Source organism: Nycticebus coucang, chromosome 8 (genome assembly GCF_027406575.1).
Source record: "Nycticebus coucang isolate mNycCou1 chromosome 8, mNycCou1.pri, whole genome shotgun sequence".
Taxonomy (NCBI): Eukaryota; Metazoa; Chordata; class Mammalia; order Primates; family Lorisidae; genus Nycticebus; species Nycticebus coucang.
The window spans coordinates 31123596-31147706 of NC_069787.1; the positions used below are offsets into that span (position 1 = coordinate 31123596).

At 37.8% G+C, this 24111-nt stretch overlaps 1 protein-coding gene across 1 annotated transcript in view; it reads left to right on the plus strand.

Annotated features, from left to right (window-relative positions):
* The window catches only part of SUCLG2 (succinate-CoA ligase GDP-forming subunit beta), a 305540-nt gene that overhangs the window by 165023 nt on the left and 116406 nt on the right, over nucleotides 1-24111 (plus strand). Inside the window, exons 7-9 of the mRNA XM_053599312.1 lie at nucleotides 3861-3957; nucleotides 14702-14863; nucleotides 17578-17720. Coding sequence (XP_053455287.1) covers nucleotides 3861-3957; nucleotides 14702-14863; nucleotides 17578-17720 — 402 coding nt within the window. The remainder of the gene's footprint in view (nucleotides 1-3860; nucleotides 3958-14701; nucleotides 14864-17577; nucleotides 17721-24111) is intronic.

Below are 24111 nucleotides of genomic sequence, written 5' to 3' on the forward strand. Positions count from 1 at the left end.
AAGGGTTTGCCCTTGTAAAATCTGCAAGGGAGAACTAACTTGGTTTGGAGATGTCTGTAAGATCTAATCGTGCTTCAGCCCTGCTCAAAAAATGTTGGTAGTCTATCTTTGCAAGACAGTAAAAAATAAAATAGCAAGCATTCCCAAAATGCTGTACTAAAGTATGACTACTAACTATAATTTCATTAACATACTGAAAATGCAGGCTTCATACAAGTTGACATAGGTTTAAGAAGTTCTAAAGAGTCTCAGGTTGATATTGATGGATAAACGGATAAACACAATGAGGTGTACACTATAATACAAAGGAAGTTTGTTTACAAACTTAACGAAAGGAAGATTAATACAAAATCTTCCTTTGTTTAATACAAAAGGAAGATTTTGACACAGGCTAAAGAGTGGATGAGCCTTGAGGGGTCATTGTGCTAAGTAAAATAAGCCAGCCACATAATGACAAATAGTGTATGATTCCACAGTTACCTATAATATGTAACATATATCAAGGTCTGACAATTAAGTTCAGAAACTCATCCTAAAAAAGTGCTACAATGCCTTATTGCCAAGTATCAATATGGTCACCTTTGAAGTACTCCCCTTGGGAAGCTGGTGGACCAGCTCCCCTAGACCACCCTTCAAAGCAATATTGGAACTTTTTTTCTGAAATGACCACTGGAAGTATCATCATACAGCACACAAAAACACGCAACAATAATGAATATCACTCAGTAAGACACTGCCACAGGTTGACATGAATACAGCTGTAAGATACTGATATACCAAAGTTATGAAACCTTACCGAGTTGTTTGTACAGTGCTGTCAATGTTACATGTACGATGCCAACTTTGTGAACTTAGTTGTTTGACCTTGTCTGTGTATGTTTATGAATGAGGTACCTAGAATAGTTATATTCATAGAGACAGACAGTACAGTGGTGGTTGCCAGAGGGATGGAGAGGGGACAATGAGAATTTTTGAATGAGAATCGAGTTTCAGTTTAGGAAGATGAAGAAGTTCTGTAGATTGGTTACACAACAATGCAAGTATACTTGACGCTGCTGAAGTATATGTATACTTAAAAATGATTGAGATGTGGGAATTTTATATTAGATGTGTTTATTGCAATTTCTTTAAAAAGGACATTTCAAAGTGGCTGTGATAAGATCTCACATATAGATGTACCCAGAAATTGATTTTAATAGGTAGCTTCCCTTTATTATTAAATCAATCGTGAATTCAGCAGATATTTAAAAAGTGTTAACTGTGCAGAGGCTGTGTGAATATGGTGGATGTCTTAGTGCGCAGGATAACCTAGTGCCTCCCTCAGGCAACTCTTACTGAAAGCTCATATTGATGCTCTAGAAAACCTCCCTAAATGCAAAATATACTCAGCAGCGAGGCATTTGTTGGCTTTGCACTTTAATTCAAATTTCATTTGGAGGGGGGGAAAAAGTAAATATTAAATAAAGAAAGTCATGAAGAGTACTAGGAAAAAGAATGGGAGAATTTAAACAAAATACTCTCAGAATGGAGCTGGCCTTTAGAAGTTTAACACAAAGCCAGAAGTCATAAAAGAGTGACATTATTGTTAATGAAATTTCCATGTGGCAAAAGTAACAAAACATGATTTAAAGATAAGTGTGAAAGGGGAAAAAAATTGCAGTTTACATGAGATGAAGGGCTAATTTTTTTCCTGTAAAAACACATAATTCCATAAATGAATAAGAAAAAGACTGAAACCTCAATAGGAAAACAGGCAAAATTCACAGAAAATGAAATCCAGATACATTCTAATTATAGAATAATGTTTAAACTCATTCATGAATAAAGAGATTCAAACTAAAATTATATGTGAGATACCCTTTTTACCTAACACACAAAGATCCATATGGCTAATGGTTGAGAGGGGAAAAACAGTCACTCGGATTCTGGTTTATAAGAGCAGGAATTAGGCACAGCTTCTACTGCGAGCAATTTTGATATTTAAAATGCCTATACCCCTTTTCTTTCCACTCTAGAAAATTTATCTTATAAATGTTCGATCACTTGTATTATGGACAATAATACAGAGATAGCTAGACAGCTTGGTAAGGTCAAACATTAGAAACCATCTTAATGGCCATTATTTAAGTGAAAGATGAAATGAATGTGGTGCATCCCATACCATAAGGTATTATGCAGTCAGTTAAAAGAGTAAGGTCAATCTATGTTGCTGATGAAAGGGTCTCTTAACTAAAATCTATTAAGAAACAAGGTATGGAACCAAGTTTGGTTTTCAAATACAAATGAAGGAAGATACTGTCTCTCAGAGCACAGGTTGGTAAGGTGACTGCTGCTGAGAAACTGTGTGGCCAGAGTAGGATTAGGGAAACCCTTGCCTACTTTGGGGATTTTGTACCCTTTATGTATATTATCTACCCATAAAGATATTTAATATTAAAAATACTTAGTCATACTCGTGTATGTTTGACATCTGCTGGGCTTCAGATTAGGAGTTAAGGAAGTTTATAAATAGGCATGAAATAGATTAAGATAACATGAATTAAATCTTCAGAAGTTCTGTCAAATCTGGAGCCACTGTTACCCAGTGGGGATTTACTGGATGGAATTTGTTACATAGGCATTGCAAGAGCTGAGAAGTTTGGTCAGAAAGGTGACCTAGAGCATGTTCATCAGAGGAACAAAATGAAGCAATGGTGTTACTGACCTTGGATACTGAGGCTGGAACCCTGGTGGACTTCCCTAGTGGAAGCTAGGACCCCAGGAGGACGTGCTGCCCCAGTCTGAAAGAGAGGAGAAGCAGCACCCTGGCTTTTCCCCTTCTCTCACCTGTGTGCCTCCACGCTTACCATTGGCTGAACCCTGCGGGAGCCAGCTAACCCAGGAACCTGGAAATCTCAGCCTGTAAGAGTTAACCGCTCTGAGATACAGAGAGAATAGGGAGGGCTAAAAGCAGATCTGATGGTAAATAACACAGGGCTGGCACACTGGGTGAAACATGGCAGTAGGGATACCATGGCTGAGAGATGAAGGGCACCAGGAAGGAAACAGAGGCCTAGTGTTCAGCTATGGTTGTCTGATCTACCCTGTCCATCACGTGCTCTGTCTGTTGTAGATGGGGGCTCCAGGGTGGGGTCAGCCTTCATTCATGGTCTCATTCCAAGCCCCAGCTCATGGCAGCGAGTAAATGTTGGTTGAAAAGATCAAATGAATGACTGAATTTCAAGCAGTGTGAGAAAAATGAAGTCAGAGGCCTAAAATGGGAGGGGAACCTTGGATATTCTTGCCCTTTGAGGTTAATGCCTTTGGGACAAACGGTTTTCAGTGTGAATTGTGCTGTTCAGTAGCTATATTGTTAAGGACTTAACATCTTCCTGCCTTGCAATGGTTTCTATTAGACACTTGGTAATTGTTGTTTCACAGATTATGGGTTGGATTGATGAATATAATAACTGTTTTATTCTAGCATAATAAGGAAAACCTAGTCATTATAAACTCTCAAAATTATGTTTACCTTTTTCTTAAATGGAGCTTGTTTGTATTAATGATTGTAGCTTATATTGCAACATAATTCTGCTAATAGGAACATGATAATTTACAAAAAGATTAACAACATTTTAGGCTATACTGAAAATACTTTGTTTTCTTGATAATGGTGTCTTCTGGTGTCTGGAGGAGAGTTGAATAATTTCTTCCAATGAATAGCAGTGGAAATTAAATAATCATGTTTTTCTGTTTTACCCTTCAGAAAACCTAAGTGAAAATAAAGATATAACTTGCTATTTTTAAGGTTTCATTAATCCAGCAAAATCAATTCTGTTTTACTGTCTTGGTGTAATTCCATTTTACTTGATCACATTTAGGCTGCAGATCAAATTAAGAAGTTGTATAATCTGTTCCTGAAAGTTGATGCTACTCAGGTGGAAGTGAATCCCTTTGGTGAAACTCCAGAAGGACAAGGTAAAAAAATAAAAAATTAGAGAAAACGAATGAATATATTATAATTTTTTATGCACACCATAAATCACATTGCACAGAAGACTATATCAGCAACTTTTCATTAATTTCCTTCAGGAATTTAATTCCTCCCATGGTGTGGTTGAACATTTGCACTTAAGTGTGTTTATAGCCAAACACCAAGCCTCAGAGGAAGCTACTTCTTGTTTTACTTAGAAACGTGCATTCACTGCTTCCCTTACCCCCTGCCCTCCCACTGCCACCACACCTGTGCGGACACAAACTTGCTTTGTCAGGCCAGTCAGGCTGCTACTAAGGTAAAGATTTGGGTGGAAATAGAAGTCATTGCACTTGAGTATGATGAATACACCTGCTTTTATGAAACTAAAACTTCTTGAAACTTTTCAGTTTGCCCAAGTCTGTGTACAGTTTCCCCTTATGTCCTGTATGGGACTTCTGTCACCTTTGTGAAGCCTTTAGTGTGGCGGTTCTCAACTTGTGGGTCACATCCCCTTTCACAGGAGTCGCTCAAATACATCCTGCATGTCAGATATTTACATTAAGATTCATAACAGTAGCAAAATTACAGTTATGAAGTAGCAACGAAAATAATTTTGTGGTTGGGGGTCACCACAACATGAGGAACTGTATTAAAGGGTTGTGGCATTAGGAAGGTTGAGAACCACTGCTTTAGTGCCCCTAATTGAACTCTTTCATCTTATGTGGTCAGCACCTTCTTCTTCAGGTAGGAGGAGGTAGCGTTTTAGTCAGGGGAGGTTTCTCCTATCCATCAGGTACCTGTAGTATAAACAGTTGCTTTATATCTAAGTACATACCAGCATTGTACTTTCTTGCATGTAGCAAGTATTCAGTAAGTTCTTATTAATTTGATAGCAAAAGCTTGTGAACGTGGTGGAGGGGCATGGCGGGGCACAGGGCAAGACAGCAGGTGGATAGGATAATGATACCGGAATGCATGCTCCCCATATCTTGTCTTTTTTAGGACATTTCACCCCCAGTGTCTTGCATGCTTTGTAGTGTGTTGTGGGCTGTCAGTATATAGAAATTTGCCACCAAATTGGTAAATGGAATGAATCATTATGTGCGAACATACCAATTTGTGGACCCAGGTGGATGGTACATTATTTTCTCCTTGGCATATTTCAGAGATTATGTAGTCAGATTCAGAAAAACTGCAATATGATTTCCTTGGAACCCAGATAGACCTAGGTGCAAATTCTAGGCATGCCATGCTCTGGCTACAGACTTGGGCAAATTACTTAGCCTACTTAAGCCTCAGGTCTTTGTTTTTTTTTTTTTTTTTAATCGAATAAAGCAGTAAAAATAGTATCTCAAAGAGTAGTTGCGAAAATAAGATTATCTGGTTTATGTTTGAGCATGAAGTGTCAGACACAAAACAGGCAAGTCCCCAACCTTCATAAAATAAATGTTTTTGGGTAGTACAAGAGTGGCCCCGTATTGATACAAATTTCAAATGAGGAAGAGCAAAGACTGCATGTTTAGGAAGCCATTGCAAATAGTATATTTTATGGTTTACACAGATGACCACAAGATAAAAATCTGTGCTAGGTCATGTACTTGCAAACTATCTTTATTTGTAAATATTTTTAAAACTCGTTACAATTGTAAAATCACCACTATGGAATCTCAGTAAGAAGTGGAAGGGAAGGGGAAGAAACTTTTACTTGAACTCCTATGCCAAGCACTGTGATAAATATGTACATACATCCTTTTTCACTCTTTACCACAACCCTGCAAAATTAGGAGTTGTTATCCCATTTTATAGAGGGTTGAAAAGTCAGTGTGACACCCACTCCCCACAAACAGCTAGTTACAGGAGTTGGGATTTGAACCCATGTTCCTCTGAATCTAGTGTCTGCTATGCCAGACAGAGCTCCCTGCCTTTTCAATATTTTCCTTTTAAACTATTCATTTGCTTTATTTAGAATAACCTGGAAGTCGTCGCCATTTTGGGAATACCAGTCAAAATTCATGCTGAGTTGAGTGGCTGATAATTAAATCCAACAAATGAAAGGGAGGATGTTCAACATGAAAGGTCTTAAAGGTCATATATTGCTTTTCAAACTAGCATGTCCAAGAAGCCTGGTTATTTCACATTTAAAAAAAATGAAAATTCATTTTTATCTCACTTTGGAGTAGGGTAAAAATCAGGCTATAATTCCATCTTTATTCAGTCCTTTGGGACGTGATCATTCATAAGCCATGGACTGCCGGAAGAGAGCAGGTGAGTGAGGACCTTTTCTTAGAGAGTGTTTACAAAGCCTCATGAAGTCTGAAGTTTGCTTTTGTATTATTAAGAGAACAGAAAATTATTGAGTTTTTTTTTTTAATAAGGAATCATCATAAAGCACATTCTTTATATACAGTTCATTAAAACATAAGTCTCATGATATTTTTTTAAAAGCAGAATTATCTTCAGCTATTAATTTGTTCATTGTACCATAAAAGTTCAGCTATTGAATCATAATCACAGTTAAATGAGTGTGTTGGTTTATAACTCTAATGAGCAGAGTCAAATTAAACCCAATTAGGAAATGGTGATTAATGGCCAAATGTACAAATTGATCTTCATCATTATTGCAATCCTCTAAAGCAATCCTTTACATAGGAGCTATAAAAGCAGTCATTTATATCTTAGCAGTATTGATAATATTTATAATCCAAATACTCGTTATTTCTATTTAGATTGGTAATAACAGAACATTTCACATTGAAATTTTGATTCGATAATTATTCTTTAAATTTAGAAGTTTAAGGAGCTAGGCATAAAATCAAACATTTTTACGTATTCATTTGTACTGCCTCTTTGTACAAGAGTTTCTTCAGCTTCCCATTGCTCAGTATGGAACTTTTTTTGGTTAAAATTCAGGTTATTGGTTATATATTTGCACAACAGATAATGCATGGGTGACTAAGGAGCAGGTACCTTGATAACATATTGGTGCTAAGTCACTCCTGGGGAATTGTTGATGTGGGGAAACACCTGCAGCCCAGGAACTACATTTCCCCCCTCAATGTATTAGTAATCTGATTCAAAGAATCCAAGTTGACATTACTCATTTTAATATGGTTTGGTGACTCTTAGCAAAGGTTATCATGGTTGCTAGTGATAGAAACCTACATCAGCTTAGTTTTTGTTAAAATCTCCCATCATAGGGAAATGGAAGGCAGAGACTGGCTTAAGGCCCAAGAGAAACAGGAATCCTGATGCTCACGCCCTGCTTGCCCCTGAATTGGTTTCTTTGTCCCCAGGCTTTGTACCACAGAAATCCCTTTCAAGGATTCTGATTGGCCCCATTTGGGTCATATGTCCATGCCTACAGCCAATCACTGAGCAGGAATCACACTATATAGGAAATACACCGTTTCCCAGTGGAAGAAGGGACTTTGACTCAAAACATGCCTACCGGAATGACCCAAACTTATTGAAACCAAAATAAACTGTGATTTAGATCCTCGAGAGGAATTAACTGTATTTTCCTTGCTTGTCCAATAACAATGTTAAATCCATTCATTTATCCTGTGGCCAAGTAAGAAACAATGTTTTATCATTATTTATTTATCTACCTACCTGTTCGTTCATTTATTCATTTTTCTACTACCTTGAGATTATATGTTACCTTTAATTTCTTCCCACCTTTAGCCAGCTCTGCCTGCACACAGACTTCTTTCTCTGCAAGGGCATCTAACTTTTTTCCTTTTCTGCCACATGTTAGAAGAATAAGAGTTGTCTTGGGCCACATAGTAAATATACAAACACTAAGAAAGCTGATTAGCAGAAAAAGGTCTGTACATACCTCTCATGCTATCTGACCCCACAGATAAGCACAAAAAGTCCTCATAGTATCAGCATGTGGCATGTGTTGGAAACCCCTGAGGGCATGGTACTCATTGGTGAAGGCAGTTATTTTGTCACCCAGGGGACATTAAGCAATGTCTGGGGACATTTATTCCTGTCATAATTTGGGGTCTGTACTACTGGCATCTAGTGATTCGAGGCCAGGAATGATGTTAAATAAACTTTAATAAACTAAAATCCACAGAATAGTGCTGACAAGAGAGAATTATCTCACCTAACATATGGATCTCACCATAATTCAGAGATAAAGAATTTCTGCTTTAAGCCATCTTCATTAGTTGGAACCCAAATCCTTTCATTGAACTAAAGGCATGAAACCCAATTTGAAGCAGTGACTATCTGGCCAAGATTCCCTGAGAATTAAGGGTGGGTGATCCAAAGTTAACTGGCACATCAAATTCTTTCTTTCCCTTCAGATTTATTTCTCTAAATAACTACCCTGTTGCTTCTTGTTAGCAAGTGCCCATGTTGTTGGTGGGTGTTTCTCTCTTTATACACAAGACTCTATTTTCAAGAACATTTTCAGTTCTCTACCTCCCCCAAACTCTCAGCCTGCCCCATATCTATTTTCTCTTTCTGTTCTAACTAGAGAAAAGTTCTAAAAAGTACACAACTCTCAAAACATCAATATTTAATGGAAATGGGACTAATTTGAAAATATCAGCATTTTAAGGCCATCTTGGCAAGGCATGTTTCAATAGCACATTATGGTTATTTATCGCAAATCAAAGGCAATACATTGCTTGAAGACAGATTATTTTTCAAACTAATTATGACAGTCTTATTTCCTGCTGTTTTTATGTTTCTTTTGTGTGTATGTCTACCTTCTGAAATGTATTTTTCTTTTGTTTGATTCTATGGCACATTCTTCTGTTAAAATTCTAGGGTCAGAGGCCTCTAACTGCCAGTCATGTTCTCCATGGAGATTGTTGAATTAGTAGCTCACAGAATCTCACACCACCAAACAAAACAACAAAAACACCCTATGCATATAAGTTCCACAGCTTTCTTTGATACTTGTTCAGAAGGAAAATTCATTTGTATAATCCATCAAGCATGTAACAATGTGCTTTTGATGGTGAAAATTGTTTTATAAATATTAATAGGTATGTTTTTTTAACCCACTTTGTACACAGAGTGGCCTTTGTTCAAGATGAATTTTCTGTAGAATTGAGGTTTCACTAATGTGGCATTGAAAATCTTAAAGTCTGCACCAAGATCAGCACCTCCAAAACTCTTATTTTGCCATAGTTGTTTCTTGTTTCCTTAAATGGGGAACCTAAGGCTTAAGCAATCAAATTTATTTTATTGCCCTGCTGTTGACATAGACATCAATCCATTTTTAACACAGACGTTCCAAAAGCACATTTGGAAGGGTCTTAAAGGGTAAGATGAACATGTAAGAGCCCAGTTAATATTCAAGGATTAATCATCTCCCTTTGTGGTTTTTGTTTTGTTTGTTACACACTTGTTTTCATGTTAATAGTATGCACTTTTTCTGTGTTTCTCTTTCACTATAAAAATGTGATATCTGTGGCTATTATAGTTATCAGCTGGTTAAAGCAAGCAAGATGCAAATACAGTGAGAATTATGACTTAGCAAGGTTTGGCAAGCTTTTTCTGTAACGTGCCAGTTAGTAAATAGTTGAGAGTTTACAGGCCATATTGCAACTCTGTTACAGTCTCTACTGGAACTACTCACCTCTGCTGTTGTCTTGGGAAGACAGCCATACAAAACATGTAAACATATCAGTGTGGCTACATTCCATCCATCTACATGGGCAAAAACAGACTATGGGCTAGCCGAGCCAGGGCTGTAGTTTGCCACCCTTGGCCTTCATCCTTATTTGGAGCTATTTTATACCAATCTTTAGCAACCTTGGCATTATGCAAAGGTGATTCGAGGGTCTCCAAAGGCCTCTGTTTTATCTTCATCCTTTAGGCAAAAATCACCTTTATCTGTCAGTTACAATGCCTAAAATACCAATCATTGAAATCTTTTCTTTGGGAAAATTCTGATGTATTCAGAAGGTAGCATTATTGAAAACCACAGGTAACCTGTACATATGTAAACTTTAGAAGACATTCACTCAGATTTGCTCTAAACAAAAATCTGAGACTGTCAAAGGAATGGAACAACGTACAGGTAATTTTTAGTGATAGGAAGAGAGGAGCGTTCTCTTGTCTGGGCTACAATCATGACAAGCTCTAAGTGTAGAAAGGCTTTGTGCACGTGGGAGGCTGGTGGCAGTGATACAGCAGCCAGCCAGGGTCCATTGTCTGGGAGGCTGGTGCTCTGCATGTCCTGTCTCCTTCCACCAACAGCATGTACTATAGAGGAGAAAACACTCTGATCCCCATTGTGTGGGGCCACTGGGCTTATAAGAGATTCTGTGTCCAGAGCTAGCTGGCTGGGAAGTGCCAGGGTTGTAATTTATACCCAGATGTTTTTGATACCAGAGACTACATTAAATTGTCAAGTTCAAAGGAAAGCATTTAGGTGATGTAATATTGTAGACTGAGGCGGTAAGGCACTTTTGTGTTTTTCGAACTATTAGTAATTGTGTTCTTTGAACTATTAGTAATAGGAAAAAAAAAAACTGTTTTCTCTTTTTGTACTCTCAACACAGAGTACTTCTGGGACCACATGTGTTGAGTTTTTCCCACACTGACTGATCTCTAACCCAGCTTGGTGTCCTAGGATTCAATTTAGTTCTGACACTATCTCTTGGAGTTAGACTCAGATCCTACAGGTTAAGGCCTCAGTCCCATAAGACTGTCCCCATTTCAGATGCCAGTCGCAGACTTGTGCCTCTGATATCTCTGACTAGCTATAAACATTGGATTCCTATAACCACCTCTTTAGGTTCAATTATTTGCTGTAATAGAATGGCTCTTAGAACTCAGAGAAATACTTCATTTACTACTGCTAATTTATTACAAAGGATATATTAAAAGTACAAAAGAATAACTATATGAAGAGGTACATAACAAGATATGAGAAGGCAAGAGGAGGTTCCATGCCCTCTGCAGGCAAGCCCCATCCCCTGCCTGCGCCCCCGCAATGTTCAGCAGCTCGAACGCTCTTCAGAACCTCGGGGATTTTTATGGAGGCATCATTGCATAGACATGGTCAGTTGCCAGCCCTTTCCCCTTCCTTAGAGAATGAAGGTGGGGCTGAAAATTCTAAGCTTCTGACCATAGTTTAGTCCCTCTGGTGACCAGCCCCATCTAGGAGCTCACCAAGAGTTGCCTTATGGGAAGAAAAGACTCTCTTATCTCCCAAGAAATTCCAAAAGATTAGCCAATTAGTCAGAGATACATAGGAGCTCTGTGTTAGGAACCAGGGTCAAAGACCAAACGAGAACAAAAGATTCTCCTAGACTCCCTGGTCCTGGAGAAATTGCAAGGGTTTTAGGAGCTCTGTGTCAGGAATTGGAAATGAAAACCAAAATACATATTTCTTCCTGTAAATCATGGTATCACTACTTTTAAAATACTGAGCAGGTATGACAAATGTATGTAAGAGAGGCCCTATATAATCTTTTTAACGTTCTTCATCCCCTTTCCACTGAAAAGAAATTCAGATCTTTTTTTTTTTTTTTTTTTTTGAGACAAAAGTCTCAATTTGTCACCCTTGGGTAGAGTGCTATGGCGTCATAGCTTACAGCAACCTCAAACTCTTAGGCTTAAGCAATTCTTCTTGCCTCAGCCTCCCAAGTAGTTGGGACTACAGATGCCTGCCACAATGCCCAGCTATCTTTTTTTTAGAGAAGGGGTCTCACTCTGGCTCAAGCTGATCTCAAACTCGTGAGCTCAGGCAATCCACCTGCCTCAGCCTCCCAAGTGCTGGGATTACAGGCAAAAAGATTTGGATCTTGAGGGTGACAATTTAATTTTGGCCCCTCCTTTCATAACTCTTAAGTCCCCTTACTTACAGAGTGCTTGGACATACATACATTGACCTAGTTAGGTCATTTAGTTTTCTCTACAGAGGGGGACAGTTGGCAATGGGCCATTGTTGTACATGCCCTATTTATCCCTCAGACACCTTCTTGAAACTCTGTGTTAACTGTAAATTTCTGTCAAGGTGTTCCCTTTGAAATAGTGTTCTACTACAGGAAAGTGTCTTTTAAAAATCTTCTTTTGCAGCCATTTGGTTGGGACTGCCTGATGAACTTTGCGTACATATCCATTAATTATATACATTCTCTCAAGTAGCTAGTACCAGTAGTCCTTGTAAGGGGCAAAGGTCAGAATCTTAACAAAGAATTTTTTTATTTGAAACTCTTCATTTAGAAAGTCAATTTGGTAGCCTTTGCCTATTTATTTGGAAGGTGTCAATTACAAATAGTTTTGTCGATAAATAATGGAGGAATTAAAATTACTAATAAATTAATTAGAATGTATTTATAAACCCAGTGGAAAGCTAAGAATGGAGTTGCTTTCCTATTGATTATTATACTGGTCATTAACTGCTGAGAAAATGCCACTGTAGCAAGCAGAGAACATTGGCTGATTCCTTTGGTAATTGAAGGATTCCATCAGTAAGGTTTAAATATTCTGGAAAGTAATTACTCATTTACTCCATGTATTCGCAGCATGTAGGCCAAGCAGTTGGGCAGTTTGTGGCAAGACTAATGACTCAAGCTGACATTAAATTCCACATAAGATTCTCTCTTGTCACTCAGTACCACTTTAAGTAATTTGTGATCTGGATTTATATTTATACCAAGTATTTTTAGATGATAATATGGCAGTTCTGTACTGATCTGTATTAAAGTGCTTGAATATAGTGGTGGGGGGCCCTGGGAAAATCTCCCTGCTAGGGCCTATAACCCCAGATGCCATGTACAACCATGTTTTCTTTCCTTAGGAAGCAAATGGACTTAGCAAACTATGGCCATTGATTGCTTTTTAGTGAGATCTGTTCAGTGGCCATACTCCCACCCCCCCCACCCCTGCAGAAGCAGGTACCTGTCTGCTGGAGAAGAGTGAGGAGTAGTCTTGGTCAAAGATTCCTGCCTGTCAGTATTCCAAGTCATGTAATCATAATGTAAATGTTATCATGGAATGTCACAACAGACAACCAGTTTCTATTCCAAGAGAGATACCAATAAAAGTACCCCACCCCACTGCAGTCTCACTCTGATTGTACATATAGTAGATCTGTAGATCTGGAGTCTTTCCCCATCACAGAATTGAGTTTTGTTGTGTCCAAGTCTCTTGACCAATAACATGGTAATTTCTACCAGCACCAGAGGATGGAGACAACAGTGCTGATAATGCGGGGCATCCTAGCATTATAACTGATCAGTCAAGGTCTCCTAGTGGTTTGTGACTCAAAAGAGTCATAAGATGGTCCTACATGAACATGGGCACAGCCCTAGTTTTAGCAGACACTACCTCCTACCCCCCACCCCCCCAAAGCAAATATATCAGTAGACCCGGAACTGTTGTTCCCTTTTTTATTTCAAATAAGAAAACCAAGGTCCACAGAGGAACTAGGTTATTTTATCAAGGTTACACAGTTAGTAATGTATACTGAAAATTGCTAAAAAAAGTACATAGTAGAACTTCCATAGTTGACCACCTCCCTACATTGACCACCTCCTTAAGTCAATCTAATTTTTATAGACTGGACACACATCACATGTATGCCTAGTTTATTAGATTGACCACCTCTATATGTTGGCCAGTTGGTCATGGTCCTGTGGGTGGTAACTGACAGAGGTTTCCTCTGTATTTCAAGTGCTTTCACACATACAAAAAAACCATAAAACAAAACTATGTGAGGAGATGGATATGTTAATTTTCTTAACTGTAGTAATCACTTGGCTATGTATATGTATATCAGCATCATTCTGTGCACTTAAATACACGGGGAACCCCCATATTTATGAGTTTCAAATACCTTATGTAAAAGTCTGCATATAAGTGGACTAATGCAGTTCAAACCCATGTTCAAGGATCAGCTATACATAGTTTTTTAAAAAATTAAAAAAATTAAATGTTGCAGAATTAGTTAAGGATTAAATGAAAAATGATTGTTTCTGGCCTTTGCTACTAAGTCTTTTGGAAATATTAGAGAGACTAGTGATTCAATAAAAATTTCATTTTCCATTGTTCATAGGAGGAAAAAAGGATTAGTTTTTGTCTAGTCTCTTGGCATGTAGGGGGAAAGGTGATTATGAATGGTTAAATACTAATAAGAAATACAATAAAAATGGAAAATTAGAGCTGTATGTAGCTGTGTTAGTCTATATCTTTTAGTGAATAATGGTAACTTGCATTGTTACTTTATTGAACAGAGACCAACACATACAATTTAATATGCTTGGCTGTGTGTGGTGGCTCACGCCTGTAATCCTAGTACTCTGGGAGGCTGAGGCGGGTGGATTGCCTGAGCTCACAGGTTGGAGACCAGCCTGAGCCAGAGCAAGACCTCGTCTCTAAAAATAGCTGGGAGTTGTGGCAGGTGCCTGTAGTCCCAGGTACTTCAGAGGCTGAGGCAAGGGGATCTCTTGAGCCCAAGAGTTTGAGGTTGCTAAGAGCTGTGATGCCACAGCACTCTACTGAGAGCAACAAAGTGAGGCTGTGTCTCCAAAAAAAAAAAAAAAATTAATATGCTCTTTACTTGAATTAAATCCCTTGAGAACAGGGGCTAAGTTCTATTTGTCTTTGTAGCCCTAAAAGTTAAAGGTTAACCCATAATAGCTTCTCCTGGCTATAGCATGAAAAAAAAAAGACAATATCTTTTTCTTTCTCCAGTGCCTACAAACCTAGAGAATTTAATTTATAGATCTCAAGATATATTCAGGTATGTTCCTTTTTTTCTTTATTTAGTTGTCTGTTTTGATGCCAAGATAAATTTTGATGACAATGCAGAATTCCGACAAAAGGATATTTTCGCTATGGATGACAAATCAGAGAATGAGCCCATTGAAAATGAAGCTGCCAGATACGATCTAAAATACATAGGATTGGATGGAAACATTGCCTGCTTTGGTAAGAAGCAGTTTATATCAAAAGAATCCTTTGTAGAGTTTTACAGACTTTAAGAACCTCTGATTTATGAAATGTTATTTACCAATAGGAAGTAAACATGTGAGTTTCTTATAGCCAAAAAGTCTTAGGAAATTGTCCAGAATTCTTCTCAAAGTTAATTTTGATCGCTGGGTCACTGGTTCAGAGCAGGGTGTCACAGCTCTGACACTACTGAGATTTGGGGTGGGGTAATTCTTTGCTACAGGGAACTGACCTGTGCATCTTAAGATGTTTAGCAGCATCCTAGCCTCTAGAGGCTACTACTAACAGCCCCTAGTTGTGACAACCTTAATAAATTAATTATTTACAAAAAGTAAGTAAGTCTCTAAACATTCTCAAATATCTGAGGTAGGGAAAATCACTTTAGTTGAGAACTACTGATTTAAAGCATCTCAGTTAAACTGAGCTTAGTTTAAAAAAACAAACAAAAAATAAAAAAAGAACTTTTACTACTCAATAAGTCAGTGTTAATATGTTGGGAATTATTTTGAAATTTGAGTTTAAAACAAAATTGCTTTTTCAGAGTGTATACAAGAGGACATATAATTCAATCATATTACTAAAGATTCAGATTCAGTGATAATCAAAATCCATTATGCCAGTTTGTTAATAAAATAGTTGACTTCATCATAATTATCTAATTTGTGAAAATGGCTTATTCAGCTGAAATAAGAATGAGTCTATTACAGACAATACAATTTCTGTTATTGTTCACAGCTTCTAGTACCAAGATTTATATACTTTAGACCTAATTGTCCAAGACTATGATTCTGGTAGAAACAATTCGTTGCACTGGAAACTGAGGTCTTAATCTTAATGGAATTAAAATAAAAAAGATTTGTAGTTCATTAAACCAATAGTATCATTATATTCAGAACTGAAGAGGTCTTGACCATAGTTTGCTGTTCAATACCATAGAAAATGACATCCGATTACAAGTGATACCAAAAGCTCTTGCTTTGTAATGGAGCAATAACTGTAATGTAGCAGATCATTCACATTGTTCTGATCCTGATAAGGTAATGCTCTCTCAATATTCGCAGGCATTTAGAAAGGAGACAAGATGCCTCAGTATGTTTAGAACAAATTAAATAGAGATTCTTTGCGGCCACTGCAGGGACATGTATGATTTCTTTTTTTTTTTGCAGTTTTTGGCCAGGGCTGGGTTTGAACCTGCCACCTCCGGCATACGGGGCCGGTGCCCTACTCTGTTGAGCCACAGGTGTCACCCGGGACATGTATCATTTGACTAAGTAGTAACCATAAAAGCTGTGGATCAACACATTTCATATGGTTTTTGGATCCTATGTAAACCATTTTTATTTTAGTTGCCCCAAACTTAATTAGTCACAGTTCATAGGTTTGTCTGGGGAATTACAGGGTCAAAAAAAGTAAAAGGTACTTAACAGGGGTGTCCAAACTGTGGCACACAGGGTGAATGCTGATTTTGTGAGGGCATTTTTTTGCTTAAGTATCATGTCAGAAACAATGAAAAGTATACATAAGCCCTTTTTTTGCTAATCAGCTTTCATCAGTGTTTGTGTATTTAATACATGGTCCAGCTCAACTCTTATTCTTCCAATGTGCAGAGAAAAGAAAAGTTGGCATCTCTGCTACCTTGAAAGTTTCTGCTGTGTTCAGGAGATTCTTTTTTTCTTTCCTGAGGAAAGTAATTTCATATAATTAAGCTTAAGAAGAATAAGAAGTGCAATTGATCAATAAAACTTAGCTCTGGAAAACAAGAATTTCCTGGTCAAAACTCTACTTGATTTTTATAAGAAAGGCTCCGAAGGTGGAGGCATATTTTGGTTCTAGGGGTGTTTTTTGTTTGTTTACTTTTTTTTTCTTTTTTTCTTAAAGAGACAGAGTCTTGCTACTATGTTGCCCCCACTGGTCTCAAATTCTTGTCCTCAAGCAATCCTCCTGCCTTGGCCTTTCAAATTGCTGGGAATACAGGTGTGAGCCACCACAGCCAGCCCCTATGGTTCTAATTTTAATGATTGCATTGTTAGTGAACATTCCTTATATTAATTTGAAAGAGGAACAAGGCGATAAAAATATTGTTTTTGGTTGTGTCACTTGTTCATTGTTTTCTAAGTTTCTAAGTGCATGACTGCACTAAGTGTAAAAAAGTATGAAATTCTATTAAAGGTGGGCCCCTGTGGTTCAATCCCGTGGAGATGCCACATTCAAAGGAGCATATTCTCAGCAAGAAAGTGTTGAAGAGAATTCCATTATTTACTCCAATCTCTTAAAGAATACTAAAAAATAATACAATTTAGAGGCCCAGGTATCTTTTCATAGCTTTTTTCCCTCTTTCCAAATTCTCTGAAACTTAATGCTTTTCAGAATCTAACTAAACTTCTCTCCTTTGCTACTGGCCCAAAATGATTACTTACTTAAAACTCTTTTCCTTTTTTCTGTTTTCCAGACTGACTTAACTTCTCAATAAATCCATTTTCTTATTCCCCAGTGCTTTTATTCATTCTTTGCACTTGTTTTGTTATCTTCAAAGTCTGTGATCTGATGTGGTTCAATGGAATTCCAAACAAGGCAGCAGGCATTGCCCTTGTGATGACAGGGTTTTCTTTTGGTAATATGGGGAAGGGGAAAAGTTTATGAATCCTTCATGCTGCTAAATTTATCCTGCCTTGTATGCCAATTGCATTTCACAGTGAACGGTGCTGGACTCGCCATGGCTACTTGTGACATCATTTTCCTTAATGGTGGGAAGCCAGCCAACTTCTTGGATCTTGGTGGCGGTGTAAAGGAAACTCAAGTATATCAAGCATTCAAGTTGCTCACAGCTGATCCTAAGGTAACCTTGTTCTTTGTTGGGAGTTTGCATAATGCTTTGATTTCTCACATCGAGAGACGATGTTCCTGCTGCTAAGAGTGTCAACACTGCTAAGTCAACACTTGTACTTTGCAGCTTTAGATGCAAATTCCACCTTATGCTCCGTTGGAATACAGGAAGATTTAGTGCTCATTGTGGATGAAAACCTTATAAACAACCCCAAGATCTTATTTTGAAGGCTGTGTGTACAAAGTCCTGGGAGGTGGAAGGGAATATGAAGGCTAGGATGTAGCAAACAATGAAACATAAGTTTAAGTTGGCATGAAACATTATTTGGATAATTTACACTAAAGTGATTAGTCCTATGTTTACTGAGGCGTCAGCCTCAGAGTCCTTCCATAATGATGCTGAAGGTATTATTATAATATTGGAAAATTACAGAATTATTATATCATATATCACTGAGAAATAATGGCCCCACCTCCTTTTATATGCTTTTTAATTTTCACCTCAGACCATCACAGTTTGTAACACATACACTGATTACCAAATAACTGTGCATAGTTTCATAGTTTCTATTGTTGCTTCATGTGTATCTTTTGTCTTATTTATTTATTTATATTTTGAGATGGAGTGTCAGTCTGTTGCCCAGACTAAAGTACCCTGGCATCACCATAGCTCATAGCAACCTCAAACTCTTGGAGCCAAGAGATCTTCTTGCTTAGCCTCCCAAGTAGCTGGGACTATTAGTGCCCACCACAATGCCTAGCTAGTTTTTCTATTTTTAATAGAAATGGGTCTCGTTCTTGCTCCGGCTGGTCTCCAACTCCTGAGTAAGAGACTCATCTGTCTCCACCTCCCAGAGTGCTAAGATTACAGGTGTGAGCCACCACACCTGGCCTGTATGCTTTCTTTTTAACTTTGTTAAAAACTTTTAGTAGCTAACTATCATGCTAGATGCATAGTCAGCATTTAATAAATATTTTTTTTTTTTTTTTTTTTTTTTATTGTTGGGGATTCATTGAGGGTACAATAAGTCAGTTACACTGATTGCAATTGTTAGGTAAAGTCCCTCTTGCAATCATGTCTTGCCCCCATAAAGTGTGACACACACTAAGGCCCCACCCTCCTCCCTCCATCCCTCTTTCTGCTTCCCCCCCCATAAACTTAATTGTCATTAATTGTCCTCATATCAAGATTGAGTACATAGGATTCATGCTTCTCCATTCTTGTGATGCTTTACTAAGAATAATGTCTTCCACTTCCATCCAGGTTAATACGAAGGATGTAAAGTCTCCATTTTTTTTAATAGCTGAATAGTATTCCATGGTATACATATACCACAGCTTGTTAATCCATTCCTGGGTTGGTGGGCATTTAGGCTGTTTCCACATTTTGGCAATGGTAAATTGAGCTGCCATAAACAGTCTAGTACAAGTGTCCTTATGATAAAAGGATTTTTTTCCTTCTGGGTAGATGCCCAGTAATGGGATTGCAGGATCGAATGGGAGGTCTAGGTTGAGTGCTTTGAGGTTTCTCCATACTTCCTTCCAGAAAGGTTGTACTAGTTTGCAGTCCCACCAGCAGTGTAAAAGTGTTCCCTTCTCTCCACATCCACGCCAGCATCTGCAGTTTTGAGATTTTGTGATGTGGGCCATTCTCACTGGGGTTAGATGATATCTCAGCGTTGTTTTGATTTGCATTTCTCTAATATATAGAGATGATGAACATTTTTTCATATGTTTGTTAGCCATTCGTCTGTCATCTTTAGAGAAAGTTCTATTCATGTCTCTTGCCCATTGATATAAGGGATTGTTGGCTTTTTTCATGTGGATTAATTTGAGTTCTCTATAGATCCTGGTTATCAAGCTTTTGTCTGATTGAAAATATGCAAATATCCTTTCCCATTGTGTAGGTTGTCTCTTTGCTTTGGTTATTGTGTCCTTAGCTGTACAGAAGCTTTTCAGTTTAATGAAGTCCCATTTGTTAATTTTTGATGTTGTTGCAATTGCCATGGCAGTCTTCTTCATGAAGTCTTCCCCCAGGCCAATATCTTCCAGTGTTTTTCCTATGCTTTCTTTGAGGATTTTTATTGTTTCATGCCTTAAATTTAAGTCCTTAATCCATCTTGAATCAATTTTTGTGAGTGGGGAAAGGTGTGGGTCCAGTTTCAGTCTTTTACATGTAGACATCCAGTTCTCCCAACACCATTTATTGAATAGGGAGTCTTTCCCCCAAGGTAAGTTCTTGTTTGGTTTATCAAAGATTAGGTGGTTGTAAGATGTTAGTTTCATTTCTTGGTGTTCAATTCGATTCCAAGTGTCTATGTCTCTGTTTTTGTGCCAGTACCATGCTGTCTTGAGCACTATGGCTTTGTAGTATAGACTAAAATCTGGTATGCTGACGCCCCCTGCTTTATTTTTGTTACTAAGAACTGCCTTAGCTATACGGGGTTTTTTCCGGTTCCATACAAAACGCAGAATCATTTTTTCCAAATCTTGAAAATACGATGTAGGTACTTTGATAGGAATGGCATTGAATAGGTAGATAGCTTTGGGAAGTATAGACATTTTAACAATGTTGATTCTTCCCATCCATGAGCATGGTATGTTCTTCCATTTGTTAATATCCTCTGCTATTTCCTTTCTGAGGATTTCATAGTTTTCTTTATAGAGGTCCTTCACCTCCTTCGTTAGGTATATTCCTAGGTATTTCATTTTCTTTGAAACTATGGTGAAGGGAGTTGTGTCCTTAATTAGCTTCTCATCTTGACTGTTATTGGTGTATACAAAGGCTACTGACTTGTGGACATTGATTTTATATCCTGAAACATTACTGTATTTTTTGATGACTTCTAGGAGTCTTGTGGTTGAGTCTTTGGGGTTCTCTAAGTATAAGATCATGTCGTCAGCAAAGAGGGAGAGTTTGACCTCCTCTGCTCCCATTTGGATTCCCTTGATTTCCTTGTCTTGCCTAATTGTATTGGCTAGAACTTCCAGCACTACGTTGAATAGTAAAGGTGACAGAGGACAACCTTGTCTGGTTCCAGTTCTAAGAGGAAAAGCTTTCAGTTTTACTCCATTCAGTAAAATATTGGCTGTGGGTTTGTCATAGATAGCTTCAATCAGTTTTAGAAATGTGCCACCTATGCCTATACTCTTCAGAGTTCTAATTAGAAAAGGATGCTGGATTTTATCAAATGCTTTTTCTGCATCTATTGAGAGGATCATGTGATCTTTATTTTTGCCTCTGTTAATATGGTGGATAACGTTTATAGACTTGCGTATGTTAAAGCAGCCTTGCATCCCTGGGATGAAGCCTACTTGATCATGATGAATGACTTTTTTGATGATAAGCTGTAATCTATTGGCTAGGATTTTGTTGAGAATTTTTGCGTCTATGTTCATGAGTGAGATTGGTCTGAAATTCTCCTTTTTGTTTGGGTCTTTTCCTGGTTTTGGTATCAGGGTGATGTTTGCTTCATAGAATGTGTTGGGGAAGATTCCTTCTTCCTCAGTTTTTTGGAATAATTTCAGCAGTACAGGAATAAGCTCTTCCTTGAAGGTTTGATAGAATTCTGGAGTGAAGCCATCTGGACCAGGGCATTTTTTAGTTGGAAGCTTTTTTATTGTTTCTTTGATCTCAGTGCTTGAAATTGGTCTGTTCAGGAGCTCTATTTCTTCCTGGCTAAGTCTAGGGAGAGGGTGTGATTCCAGATATTGATCCATTTCCTTCACATTGTCAAATTTCTGGGCATAGAGTTTCTGGTAGTATTCAGAGATGATCTCTTGTATCTCTGTGGGATCAGTTGTTATTTCCCCTTTATCGTTTCTGATTGAGGTTATTAGAGATTTTACTTTTCTATTTCTAGTTAGTCTGGCTAATGGTTTATCTATTTTATTTATTTTTTCAAAAAACCAACTCCTTGTTTCATTAATTTTCTGAATGATTCTTTTGTTTTCAATTTCATTGATCTCTGATTTGATTTTGGATATTTCTTTTCTTCTACTGAGTTTAGGCTTAGATTGTTCTTCTTTTTCCAATTCCATAAGATCTCTTGTGAGATTGTTGATGTGCTCTCTTTCTGTTTTTCGAATGTAGGCATCTAAAGCGATGAATTTTCCTCTCAAAACTGCTTTTGCAGTATCCCACAGGTTTTGGTAGCTTGTGTCTTCATTGTTGTTATGCTCAAGGAAGTTAATGATTTCCTGTTTTATTTCTTCCTGCACCCATCTGTTATTCAACAGAAGATTGTTTAATTTCCATGCCTTTGGGTGGGCTTGAGCATTTTTGTTAGAGTTGAGTTCCACCTTTAGTGCCTTATGGTCTGAAAAGATACAAGGTAAAATTTCAATTCTTCTGATTCTGTTGATATTTGTTTTGTGTCCCAGGATATGATCAATTTTGGAGAATGTTCCATGGGGTGATGAGAAGAATGTATATTCTTTATCTTTGGGGTGGAGTGTTCTATATGCATCTATCAAGCATAGTTGTTCTAGGGTCTCATTTAAATCTCTTACATCTTTGTTTAATTTCTGTTTAGAGGATCTGTCCAGCTCTGTAAGAGGTGTGTTAAAGTCCCCTGTTATGATGGTATTATCAGATATCATATTGCTCAGACTGAGTAAGGTGTGCTTCAGGAATCTGGGAGCATTTAAATTGGGTGCATAAATATTTAGAATTGAAATGTCTTCTTGTTGTAGTTTTCCCTTGACCAATATAAAGTGACCATCTTTGTCTTTTTTGACTTTAGTTGCTTTAAATCCACATGTATCTGAAAATAAGATTGCAACTCCTCTTTTCTTCTGAATTCCGTTTGCCTGAAAAATTGTCTTCCAACCCTTGACTCGGAGCTTTAATTTGTCTTTTGAGGCCAGGTGTATTTCTTGCAGACAGCAAATGGATGGCTTGTGTTTTTTAATCCAGTCAGCCAATCTATGTCTCTTCAGTGGGGAATTCAAGCCATTAACATTTATTGAGATAATTGATAAGTGTGGTAGTATTCTATTCGTCTTATTTGGTGAGAGTCCATTGCTTAATTTTATCTTTTGCATCAGTGTGGAGGTTAGGTTTTGTCCTTTGATTTCTGAGTTCTTACTTTGCTGCTGATCCATTGTGGTGGTCAGTGTGCAGAACAGGTTGAAGTATTTCCTGTAGAGCTGGTCTTGTTGTGGCGAATTTCCTCAATGTTTGTATATCCGTAAATGATTTGATTTCTCCGTCAATTCTGAAGCTTAGCTTAGCAGGGTACAGAATTCTGGGCTGAAAATTGTTCTGTTTAAGTAGATTAAAGGTAGATGACCATTGTCTTCTTGCTTGGAAAGTTTCATTAGAGAAGTCTGCGGTAACTCTGATGGATTTTCCCCTGTAGGTCAACTGGCCCTTACTCCTGGCAGCTTGCAGAATCTTTTCTTTTGTCTTGACTTTGGACAGGTTCATCACAATGTGTCTTGGAGAAGCTCGGTTAGAGTTGAGGCGACCTGGGGTCCGATATCCCTGTGAAAGCACTGTGTCAGACTGTTTGGTGATGTTTGGGAAATTTTCTTTTATAATATTCTCTAGTATGGCTTCCATTCCTCTGGGGCATTCTTCTTCCCCTTCTGGAATTCCTATAACTCGTATGTTGGAACGCTTCATAAAGTCCCATAATTCTGACAGTGAACGTTCTGCTTTCTCTCTCTTTTCTGCCTCTTTTACTGTCTGAGTTATCTCAAGAACTTTGTCTTCTACCTCTGAAATTCTTTCTTCTGCATGGTCTAACCTGTTGCTGATACTTTCCATTGTATCTTTAAGTTCCCTAATTGACTGTTTCAGTTCCTTCAGGTCTGCTATATCCTTTTTATATTCTTCATATCGTTCATCTCTTATTTGATTCTGTTTTTGGATTTCCTTTTGGTTATTTTCCACTTTATTAGCAATTTCCTTCATTGTTTCCATCATTTCTTTCATTGTTTTCAACATGTGTATTCTAAATTCCCTTTCTGTCATTCCTAACATTTCTATACTGGTGGAATCATCTGCAGTAGCTACCTCATGGTCCCTTGGTGGTGTTGTTCTAGACTGGTTCTTCATGTTGCCTGGAGTTTTCTGCTGATTCTTCCTCATGAGTAATTTCTTTTATCTGTTTCCTTGCCCTAATTTTCCTTTCACTTCCTCTTGCTCTTTAAGTTCTTATGCCTGTGGACTAAGGGTTATAGGACCAGAAGGGTGAGAAGGTTGAAGAGCAAAAAAAGGGGATGAAAGAAAGGAGGACCGAGTGATAAGAAAAAAAGAAAGATAGAGAAAGGAGAGGGGGTGGGTATAAGGAATATTGACAAAAAGAAGAGAGGCACAGAAAGAGGGAGACAGGGCAATATAGGTGTACAGTAGGGTACTTTGACACAACCTTAAAAAAACCCCACCTTCTGGGGGT